At 36.7% G+C, this 11,554-nt stretch overlaps 2 protein-coding genes across 2 annotated transcripts; both read right to left on the bottom strand.

Annotated features, from left to right (window-relative positions):
* Positions 1-198: 198 nt before the first annotated feature.
* LOC116286894 (protein ARV1) lies at positions 199-3,796 on the bottom strand. Its single transcript, XM_031693486.2, has 7 exons — positions 3,690-3,796; positions 3,225-3,344; positions 2,896-2,938; positions 2,610-2,732; positions 1,957-2,041; positions 1,242-1,387; positions 199-1,062 (listed from the first exon to the last, which is right to left on the bottom strand). Exons 1-7 carry the CDS (start codon positions 3,792-3,794, stop codon positions 911-913), a joined length of 774 nt encoding a protein of 257 aa, XP_031549346.1. The 5' UTR covers positions 3,795-3,796; the 3' UTR covers positions 199-910.
* Positions 3,797-6,585: 2,789 nt separating this feature from the next.
* Positions 6,586-10,062, bottom strand: LOC116286889 (uncharacterized). The gene is made up of 6 exons (XM_031693481.2): positions 9,722-10,062; positions 8,886-9,026; positions 8,595-8,780; positions 8,279-8,470; positions 7,610-7,744; positions 6,586-7,237 (listed from the first exon to the last, which is right to left on the bottom strand). The coding sequence occupies exons 1-6, from the start codon at positions 10,004-10,006 to the stop codon at positions 7,157-7,159; spliced, it is 1,020 nt and encodes a 339-aa protein (XP_031549341.1). The 5' UTR covers positions 10,007-10,062; the 3' UTR covers positions 6,586-7,156.
* Positions 10,063-11,554: the final 1,492 nt, after the last annotated feature.

Below are 11,554 nucleotides of genomic sequence, written 5' to 3'. Positions count from 1 at the left end.
AGGTTGTCAATGATCATCCTTACCCTTTAAACATGGGAGTTATTCCCCACCCCCAGAGGCTAAGTAAATTTATACAAGAATACAAAAATTTGGGAGGCCACAAAAAATGGGGTTAGAAAAGGTTAACATGCATCATTAATATCGCCACAGCTAGATCTAGGAGTTTGAGAAGTGGGGTAACAAAATGAAGGGAATGCACCTTTTTAGCAATTTTTAATTTTTAATGCTTAAACCAATTAATTCAAGATTACAACAGATTATTTTGATAAGATACATAGGATACAGGAGATTCATACACAGGGGATTCATAGGATACAGGGCATTCATAAGATACAGAGCATTCATAGGATATAGGGGATTCATATACAGGGGATTCATAGGATACAGGGCATTCATAAGATACAGAGCATTCATAGGATACAGGAGATTCATATACAGGGGATTCATAGGATACAGGGCATTCATAAGATACAGAGCATTCATAGGATATAGGGGATTCATACACAGGGGATTCATAGGATACAGGGCATTCATAGGATACAGGGCATTCATAGGATACAGGGCATTCATAGGATACAGGGCATTCATAGGATACAGGGCATTCATAGGATACAGGGCATTCATAGGATACAGGGCATTCATAGGATACAGGGCATTCATAGGATACAGGGCATTCATAGGATACAGGGCATTCATAAGATACAGAGCATTCATAGGATATAGGGGATTCATACACAGGGGATTCATAGGATACAGGGGATTCATAGGATACAGGGCATTCATAGGATATAGGGGATTCATAGGATAAAGGGGACGTTTCGAGATAACAATAATTAAAGAACTATAATGTTCAGGAATGAACATAATATATTAATTTACATAACTATTCTGCAAGTAATCACAATCCAAGTCAATTAAATGTCAAGACCCTTAATGAACTATTGAAATGGTTGGTAAAATAAGCAATTGGCAGCACATTCTTCCCATTCTCACAAATAAGACTTGTCAGGAATCCAAATGAGACCAATATTGATGCTTTCCAAAAATTTATATCAAGAACAACTGAAATAAAATAGAATAGAATAAATAAATATTTCATCATATTTTGCATTGGTAATACGAGGAGTCATTGCCAAGTCTCCTTAGCCAGAGGAGCCAGTGGCTAATTTTATCAAATAGCAAATAAAATTTGTAACAGTACACATGCATTTGAATGCAAATTACTTAACAATTCAACCAACCATGTATTGCTTCTGCATTTGAAGTAAGCACAAAAAGTTTAATCAACCACAGACAGAGCTGACTAGAAGAAGGATCTGCCCATAGCACCACAGGAATCACAAGGAGCTTGCCGAAGCTGGATAGCAAAACTGCTACGAGAGCCTTTCTGTGAAAAACAAAAAGCATAACAGAAAACAAATCTGTTATCCAACTAGTATATGGAGCGCTGTGGGTTTGATTTCCATCTGGGACAGAGTTCCCTATGCCTGATTCGGTCCATGTAGTTTTCATAATATTCATTATTGACATACTGTATCACTGTTCTAGAAAACAAATTGAACAAAATATATTCAGCTAATAGCGCCTTAATATGCAGCCCGTAAAGTTCTCATAAATGTAAAGTGCATTAAGTATTTGAAATGCGCTATATGAGAAACTTCCATTATTATTATTATTATTATTATTTAGGAGACACCTTCAATTCCACCAGCACCTGTATAAATTTATTCAACCCTTTTTCATAATTCTATGACCAGTACAACTAATGTATTATCCAAGACACCAGGGTTTTTGGCTTTCATCAATTAAATTTCCAACAGTCTGAGTTAGTATTTTTTGATTGATATAAGATGGTGAAAAGTGGCTATTCTAAATCGAATGAAGAGGATTGTAGAGGCATTGTACGACAAGGATTTTAAAATGGTCTAAATATTGCAAATGATATGTTTATTTTACCTGTATGACACCTTTTTATTATTTGAAGTCAAACTAAGAAAAACTTTTATACCAAGAAGAAGACCAAAGAGATATGACAAATATTCTGTATGAAAAAATAAAGTATCAATTGATAAGTAATGAGAAAATTGCAATGGACTGTACCGGTATTGCAGGATTAGAAAGCCCTATCTTTCCTGGGTTTTACAGAGGGAGGAAGACCAAAGAAGCTAGAGAAAAACACTCAAGTTAAGGGGCATTGCCAACAAACTCTGTTCATATAATTATGATGTGGAGTCCAGAAATCAAACATAAGAATCTAGATGTGAGAGCATTAGCACTATTCCACCTTTATTCCATCATCATGTTTTTGTAAAACACTTCCAGTCATCCCATTTGAGCTCATGTTTGGTTCGCTTCTCTTTCTTACTCCGAGGGTTTCTTTGACCCTCTGGTTTTCCCTCCCTCCTCTCAAATCAACCTTAATTATACCAAACTGGTTAGAGCTGTGCTAGCACTGCTGTACTTCTTGCAGTGGTCATTAGCAATGATGAGTTGAATTGGTTTTATTGTTTGACCCTGTAGACATACACTACATGCACAACTGTAATGAAGATGGGAATTTCAGAATATTGTGATTAACATGTTTCATGAAAACTTAAATATAGATTTACCAATACATGATTGAGAAAGAAATATGTAGTAAAATTCCAGTTCTAGTACTGAGTGGTCTGGCAGTGTCCCAGCTAATGTCTTGTTTGGATATTGAGAATAATTTACATCTGACCATTTCATGTCTGATAAAAAAGTCAAGGCTATCAAATTATACAACATTTAACATGATTTCAACAATATTGAATTCAACTACATATACATTAATTGAAAATAACTGATGTATATTATATTTGAAGCTATCCACTTCAACTAAAAGAAGTTTTTGTCAGGCCAGCAAAAGGATACATGCATCACTGAGCAAGTACAGTACACACAAGTGCCATTCTATCTGAAAGAGTTAAAAACCTAATTAATTTTTGTTAAAATAACATATCTATAGAGGCTTTGCACCATCACGTGACGGCAGCCATGTTAGATGGCAGGAACAATACAATCGTTTTACATCAGAAAGAATTCTATTCCCAAAAGCAAAGGGATTTTATTATTCTGCCATCTAACCACAGGCAATCCAAGCTGTATTATGGGTGCTGGCATGTGATGGTGCAAAGCAAAGCCTCTATTCCCAAACTCAATCCCCCCTCAATTGCACAAATATTTCTAAAAACATGTCTAACCTTAGGTTTAATGTTGAATAAGACATGTCTGTATGCTTGAGGTTTGTGTAAGAGAATATCCAAGCATATCAGAACAGGATCATATTCCAAGTATTTGTCCATCACTTGATTGCAGCTTTCCTGTAAAATGTTCATGTCATATAAGCTTAATGAATGCAAAACATTGATATCTACAACATCTTTGTCATGATAATACTTCTTGATAAAAATATGTATACATTTACAATCTTTCTATCCTTGTAAATACATATTACAAAATCTTTATCGCAAAAAAATAAAAGCTTTAAAGCAAACAAGAGTGGAAAAAGGCAGAAATAGCTAGGACAATATAAAAAAAGCAAGTAAGAAATGCCAGCTGAACGAAAATCAGTCAGTTGTCATGTCTCCGGATGTAAGTATGCAGGTTTATAACAGCAAATCTATACGAAGAAATAACATTTAGGTTAATAAAAACTCTTTACTTACACAAAACAAAAGCCTGATTGCACCTCCTTGGAATTTTCGATATAACTTCTTAGACTTGCAGTGCTTTCCGCACTCCACACAAACACATTCACCAGCCGTCGCCATTATTTCTGCTTGCGAAGTTAAATTTTGGCAGGCGTTCCTTACTTCATACACAGGGTGACCGATTAAGACATGGCCGACGGTGCTGCCGAAAGCAGTTGGGGAGTATCAAGTACGGAATCTCACCCTTTGTCGTATTTTACTTGTATGATGTGCTTAATGACTGAATGCTATATAATCGCCCGTGTGGACGCTGGTTGTCGCGTTTGTATAGTCCATACTAGTATATATAGTCGCTCGTGTGGTATTGCGCTAGCCATTCATTACCGTCCGTTGCAATATGGAAACGTCAGGCGATACGGGACATCGATAAATGTACATGCCTAGCCATACAGCCATACATAGTTATATAGAGCCATACATAGTTATATAGAGCCATACATAGTTATATAGAGCCATACATAGTTATATAGAGCCATACATAGTTATATAGAGCCATACATAGTTATATAGAGCCATACATAGACATACATGCGTATGCATAAGTTAACATAGCCATACATGTAAAAATGTCATGCCATAAATGTCTATTATCGAGATAAAATGTTTCCAAACTTCTTCTCGAACTTGTTATCAGACTCTTCGTCCATGATGACTGTAGCGGTTAGAAATCCATCATCATCAGCCTCAGTTTCGTGAACGATTGTTTCATGATACAAGTAATTGAAAGGATAAAGAATAACAGGCTTGACTTGTGATTGAATGGTGTGTTTTGAGGAAAAGGCTACATCCCGGGCGTAGAGTGCGTTTCACGGGCCCCTCACAGACCAAATTACATACATTTACTGTATTTTATGGGGGTCCTTCTCCGCCCGTGATGTAGTCTTCCCCCGTATGTATCTTGGCTTTACTTTGTAACCCCTTTGCAAGTTTTTTCCAAGACCTTCCACTTCTAGTATGAAAGGATCATAACGATTATATTATACATGACTAAGAAAAACTCAGGGTACAGACTAATCCATGCCTGGACTCACTTTTTGTCCGATACAATCAGCTGAAAAATATTTTTCTCCGCGCGCGACTTTTGAGCTTGCGCGAGCGGATGGAAATTAACTAGAACTAGTCTAGGTACAGACAATACAACAAGCTAAATATTCTTTTCCTGGCGCTCGACTTTTCAGCTTGTTTGAGCGGATAGAAATTAAGTCTAGAACTAGTCTAGGTACAGACATGCCGTGCCGTGTTCTCAAAGGTGTAAGGACAATATAAAGGCTAAACAGGGACCACGAGATTCAACGTAAACCGCAAAGAAAGGGAAATAACAAAATATTACAATTATCCATACTATATATGAAAAAAGTGATTATTTCTTCATCTCAGTGTCCCCAATTAGTTGCATAAACTAAATACATCGACACTTAAATAAAGTTATTTATTTTTTATTTATTTTTATTTTTACCCTGCCGATCAAAGTGAGAGCACTGACGGCAAAAAGACATGTGGATTTTAGCATGTTGGGTCTTGTTTTGCGAATGGAGGAAACCCGGACAATTGCGGAGAAAAACTCAAGGGAAGGACCTAACAAACTCTACTCACATGTGATGTTGAGTTCATATCACGAGTTGATACCAAGACACAAGACATGAGAGGCGAGTGAGTAACACAACGCCACACTCTTTTCCCGAATGTAAATAAAATATTGGATCGATAACGCTACATTGTACGTTTGGATTAAATCGCATTTGATCCTGAGATTAGCCGTACGATCGAGCTTGATTTCCGCTACAATCGTTTCAATCCTAGGTAAGACACACTCGCGCCTTCAGAGGCGATTTCACCTGCGAAAGTTTCGTGAAACCCAGATTCCATGCGTTTCTATTATACTGAGTATTATAGGAGTGAATGGGGTTTGGATACGGGATAAGATTTTTATAATATTTTTTTCAGAACTACGTAACATTACTGTTGCTTGGTCACTGTAATGTGGCCATAGAAATACCATATGAGTTTGCGTATCGAGATAAAATGTAGTTCCATACTCTCTCAAAATGTTCTCAAACTCGCCGTTTGTCGCTTCGTCCATGATGACTGTAGCGGTTAGAAATCCATCGTCATAAGCCTCGGTTTTGTGTACGATTGCTTTATGAAACAAGCAACTGGAAGGATAAAGAATAAATGGCTTGACTTGTGATTAAATGGTGTGTTTTGAGGAAAAGACTACATCCCGGGCGTAGAGTGCATATCACGGCCCCCTCACAGACCAAATTACATACATTTACTGTATTTTATGGGGGTCCCTCTTCGCCCGTGATATAGTCTTCACCCGTACTTTGAAATGCTTTACATTTAAATCCATTTGGAAGCCATTTTCTCAATTCCTAACGATTAAAAGGTGGACAAATCATAAAGAGTCTGCCAACTAGCGTCATCGGTAGCCGAGAATGAAAAAACTAAAATAAAAAACAATATCTTGAGGGAGATTTTTAGACTAAATATTAGTTAAACTTTTCATAACCAAATCCATAAACCCACGTACAAAATCACCTGGGACGGGGGTACGTTGGGATTCGTCCGGTCAGTAAAAACGTCCTGGCATTGGTAAGCTCAAATTTTCAAATGATGTTTATCTAAGATGACCTTAAATGAAGATCTCGTTTTTTTAAACTTTCTATTGGTGCGGCTAAAAGTTAGAATTTTATTCTTTCCTGAGTATCCTTGAATTATCATTCAGGGAAATTCATAAGATATATTTTCCTAATTTCTTTACTAGTAAATTATGTACTTTTTGGTCTGATTACTTTTGTCTGTTTAGTGTGTGCTGGTATTCATTACTTAATACAACAAATGCAACTGATTATATTGATTTGACATAGCTTTATTCATCATTTCCAGTTAAAAAAAACTTCAATAGTTTCGATACATTATTACAGCATCAAATAAAAAATACAAAAGAAATATTTTAAACTAAAACGAAGAAAAAACGTATTACAGTATAAAACAGTAATGATGAAAAGGTAAATTATACACCGTGAAAAGTTGAAAAAACTTACTGACGTTTCGGACGCTAGTCCTTCGTCGGAGTAAAAGAGCAAAAGAGCTCTTTTACTCCGACGAAGGACTAGCGTCCGAAACGTCAGTAAGTTTTTTCATCTTTTCACGGTGTATAATTTACCTTTTCATCATTACTGTTTCATTAGAAACACCGACGCAGCTCACACTAGTTTTTAGCTAGTTACATCTTCTTATTACAGTATAAGGCAAAAATAGAATGTTTTTCAACTAAAGGAAACAAACGAACGTAAAGAAATCCTAAAGTGTTTTATTTGAATTCTATTCAAGATTCTTTGATCACTTTTTAATGTTGTTCTTTAATTTCTTTTTAGTGATTTGGTTTGAAAACCCTTTCGTAGCTTTTCTTTCCCCACTTAGCGGCTATCCTTTCCTCTGTTTTGCTGGCCGCCAAATTTTTTATAGTACGGGTTTTTGATTTTGGTTATTGACATTTTCTATAAAAAAAACAACGAATAAACCAATGATTAAACTACCTTTTAACAGGCACGGATCCGGGAATTTGAGGAAACCGGGGTAGACGAGGGGAAAAAATAAGAAAAGAAAAGAAATAAGAAAAGGGGCATACTTCCTAGCAAAATTTCACAATATGGTTTCCGAAAAATCCTGCCAAGTGTATGGCTACAGGTTTTGTGAAACATATTTTTTTAAATCAATCCTGCAGCAGTCGTTTTGTTGCCGTCCTTCAGTCTACACTAAAGCCACGCCAAGAAAAACAACCTTCGAGAACTGAACAGTTTCTTGTATAATGATTACGACAATGGAAAGTTCGAGCCTCTAAGAGGAGTTTTAGCTAGTTTTCAACTTACCATCTTGTTCTTGTAACCATGGGGACGTTTATGGTGTGACTTGAAGCACATCTTCATTCGCCAAAAGCACCTCAACTTCAATGGACAGCTGGAAGCATTTTCAGTGCATTCTTTCAATTCCTTTTTACATTTGGCCTGTAAAGTTTCAACGAAAAAAAGAAAAAGAAAAATTAATACTCCTAATCATAAATAGCCATTCCGAGATTGAGCAAAAGACTGGGACGAGTTGGATTTGCAGTGCATCTTGGAAATATGTCGTCCCCTAAAACAGTCCCACCATGCATCACTACAATGCCAACTCGACCTAGTCTTTTCCTCACCCTCGGAATGGAGCTATTACCATCTTTGAGTATCTTTGAGGGTTTTGTGTTTGGACATGTTAGTAATTGTCATTATAAATTCTTATAAAGGCTACCACGTAAAAAGACTAAACGTCGAGTCATACCTTATTAAAATTTGCGCTTTCAAATCGAAATTCTTAGTATTACAATAGTCTGGAATTTTCGCGCCTAAACGCGTGCGCCCGTATAGTCTCTGTTTGCCAATTCATCCATAAATGGAATGACGACACATGCTCGTAACAACTGGAAGTAAGCCAACTCATAATATCTATAATTATTAATGAAATATCATTAAATATTTTAATATAAATGATATCGAAAAACGAACCATGAGTTTGAGGTTCCATCTGCGTGAGTATTCGTTCATGTTCTCTTCATCTTCATCAGGGTTCATTGTTGGAGGTGGACCGGTAGGACGAGAGCGATTCATGCAGTCATGGAAGTCGTATATGCATTGAAGTCTTTCGCTGCAGCTGTTGGCGTTCTTGAAACACCCTTTCCATTGCATCTTGCACTTAAACTACAAGGGAAAATGTCAGCCCAAAATAAGGGCATTTTTAGGTGTCATAGAATCGCGAGTTTAAACCAAAAATATGTCATAATGGGCCTGTTTTATCATAAAGATAATTTACTTGAATATTTACCATTTCTGGGTTCATGGTTGGACGTCGATGTCGGCCGTGAGGTCTACGGTGATGATGGCGGGAAGGTTTTCGGTGACCTTGTTTTCGTTTACGGTAGCAAAAGCCTTTCCTTCTGTAGCACATGAATTTCTTAAAGCAATCGTTCCCTGCACGTTCCATGCATTTGTTGAACATAGTTTTACAAATCTGCAAAATCAAACAAATTAGCGATTTTAAAATATATTAAAATTATCAATTATAATCAGTACTACTTCATAGATACTAAACCGCGAACAAAAATGAAATTATTACCATTTTAGATGGTGTCTTTGTAATGGACGGATTCTGCTTTTTTTTCTCGGCCTCCATACATGTGGTCTTGTTTTCGTAACAGGCAAGATACTCTTCACAATCAGTAGCATTCACGAAACACTTTTTTGCCTTTAGCATACACTGTTGGAAAAGGGAAAAAAATATTCATAATTAAATTGCAAATTTAAATCCAAATTGATAAGCAATCAACTTTCAAGTGCTTTCAAGACATCTAAACCGAACAAAACAACACTCACGCGACTTTAGCTCGAGGAGACAAAAGGATTGGTGAGTTAAGTGTTGAGTTCAATGACTTTTCAAATATTTCCTAATGACATAATGATTAAATGTGTTAAGTCAGTTGACGACGAACAGAGCTGCCGGGGCGATCGTAGCATGGTACAAAGGATTTCTCAACTTTTCTTTCTTCGTCTTGTACCCAAAAGCCAATATACCGAACCCTGAATCAATCTCTAGGCTCAAAAAGAAGTCGCAGGGCTCGAAAACCTCACAACTTTAATTTAAAATTATAGCGTGCTGGGTTTTAAAAAAGGGCTACTAATACAATAACAAAATTAATATATTTTGTCTTTTCGAAGTAGATTTTCCCATGTTTTGAATGTTTCAAGTGAAAAAAAGTTGAAAAGTTAAAATTTTTTTTAATGGGGTTCGAAGAACACGCAAAACTGAGCAATGTAATGCTGGATTTGACGGAACAGGTCAGTTCATCCGGAGGATTTATAAATAAAGGTTAAAAGTTAGTACCTCGAGGTCTAAATTTGGATAAACGCTGATAAAAAGCCTTTCGTATTTAGGGAAAAAAAAAAGAATTGTACCTTTTTCCCGAGCCAGCGTCTCTTTGTAGGCCAGTAGCCGGTTGTAGGACGGGTTTCGTCCTCGTCATTTTCATCATCATCATCATCATTTTCATCATCGTCTTCGTCGTCGTCGTCGTCGTTGTCGGCAGGCCCTTCTAAATGTTCAGCAGATATCTGAGCGTCAGCATCTTCAAACTCATCGAAATCTCTATTAATTTTGTTGATGCCCGAATCGATATCTTCTGGCTGAGCACGGACGAGAGCCACCAACAAGAGAAGTACAACAAAGAGCAAAGACTTCATTGTTATTCGCAGAAACCACAACCTCAAACTGAACTAGCAAGCGATGCAACTCTCTATTTATCTTCTCGATGGAATACGTTGTGATGATTGATGTGGCAAGCCAAGGAGAGCCAAATCCGTATCCGTATCCCGGGGGGGTACTCTGCCAGGATTTGGGTAGGGGTGTTCCGCTGGGATTCTGAAAGGGGTACCCTGTTTATGACAAAAAAAACTCAAATTTGTAGACCCTGTTTATGACAAAAGAGATAATTAATTGCACTGAGTTCCTGTTTCAATATATCATGTCATCTCGCGTATCGTTTTTTTATAACCATAATAACCAGTTTCAGTCAATACGAAAGTAGAAACCCTGAATATGACAAGAAACTCAAGAAGAACTTGGAACTTGAGTGAAATTACATACCCTGTTTATGACAAGAAGCTTGAAAAACCATACCCTGTTCAGCGGATCATCCCCGTATAGTCCATATATTGGAGTACCCCCCCGGGATCCGTATGTAATCCTGAGACAGAAATGCAAGCTTAAGTATTACCGGTACGTGCACGTTTGGCTGCATTCCAACGCAAACACTAAAGGTCAAATTATTTTGTTTTGCTATACTTTCCTTGCTATTTTCCTTCTATTGAAAAGATTTTGAAAGTAATATTACTTGAAATTTGATCTATAGCGACCTTGAGTACCATTAAAGAGATGATTATCTTCTAGCAAGAAGAAGAACAATAGCAAACTATTCCATTCACCTTAATGATCTATACCAAGTAAGTCTCTCTGAACTTGAAGCATCAAACATGGCATAATCGAATAAATTACGTGAAGTAAAAGGAAAAAGAAAGATAAAACATTAAAAAATATAGAGAGACAGTTTTACAATTTTTTAAATAGATAATTTTTAATTTCGTTGAAAATTTGTTTGTCTCAACATGTATTGGAACAAACTGCGACGACGTCTCAGGAACCAATAAAAATCGGATACATCAACAAGTCGAAGCTTACGGATGGAACAGTTGTCACGTGCACCGGTAGAGTTAAACCTTTTTTTTTTTTTGGTCTAAAACATGGACTGAACTGGACACGAGAAAACATGGAGGGAGCGGACGTAAAAAACATGGACCGTGGTAGAAAATATGGACTCGGGGTCAGACGCATCTGGATACCTTATCTGTATGTCACATTGACGATCTTCATAATGTAGCAAATTTTTTATCTTTTTAGATACAATTTTAAAATTTCATACGAAAACTACTCGTGATGGTTTTTATTCTAGTAAGGTGATTGGCGACATCTTTAAAGTGACTGTAACGTGCCGCATGCTGTCATTGGAGACCGCTCTCGGCAGAAGCTTGGGGATCCTTATTCTACTCTACTCTGCTGAACTGATTACATGAGCTGTATCTATAATGATCCTATGACAGGTGTCAATCTCTAATCAATGTGATACAATCGTCGAATCATGATTGGCTAAAAGAATAAGTAAATTCCTAAGTGCGATATTCTAACGACGAGTAATTCGAGTGAAAATCTAAGAATTAAGCATAGCTAAAATTAAA

The sequence above is a fragment of the Actinia tenebrosa genome, unplaced genomic scaffold, assembly GCF_029948245.1.
Source record: "Actinia tenebrosa isolate PJP-AT-01 unplaced genomic scaffold, QUT_ActTen_1.0 PGA_scaffold0__85_contigs__length_37466705, whole genome shotgun sequence".
Lineage (NCBI taxonomy): Eukaryota > Metazoa > Cnidaria > Anthozoa > Actiniaria > Actiniidae > Actinia > Actinia tenebrosa.
Note: the sequence above shows the minus strand (reverse complement) of the source record. Positions and strands in the feature narration are given on the sequence as shown.

Bases quoted from the DNA above. Each gene is read 5' to 3' on its own strand.
- LOC116286894 (XM_031693486.2), bottom strand. From the start codon at position 3,794: ATGGCGACGGCTGGTGAATGTGTTTGTGTGGAGTGCGGAAAGCACTGC. The intron at 2,939-3,224 runs GTTAGACATGTT...TAACTCTTTCAG, and splicing joins TATTCAACATTAAACCTAAG to ATAGAATGGCACTTGTGTGT. The intron at 1,063-1,241 runs GTTGGTTGAATT...ATTTTATTTCAG, and splicing joins AAATGCAGAAGCAATACATG to TTGTTCTTGATATAAATTTT.
- LOC116286889 (XM_031693481.2), bottom strand. From the start codon at position 10,006: ATGAAGTCTTTGCTCTTTGTTGTACTTCTCTTGTTGGTGGCTCTCGTC. The intron at 8,781-8,885 runs GTAATAATTTCA...TTGATTTTGCAG, and splicing joins CAAAGACACCATCTAAAATG to ATTTGTAAAACTATGTTCAA. The intron at 7,238-7,609 runs GTAAGTTGAAAA...TTTTTTTTATAG, and splicing joins ATGGTTACAAGAACAAGATG to AAAATGTCAATAACCAAAAT.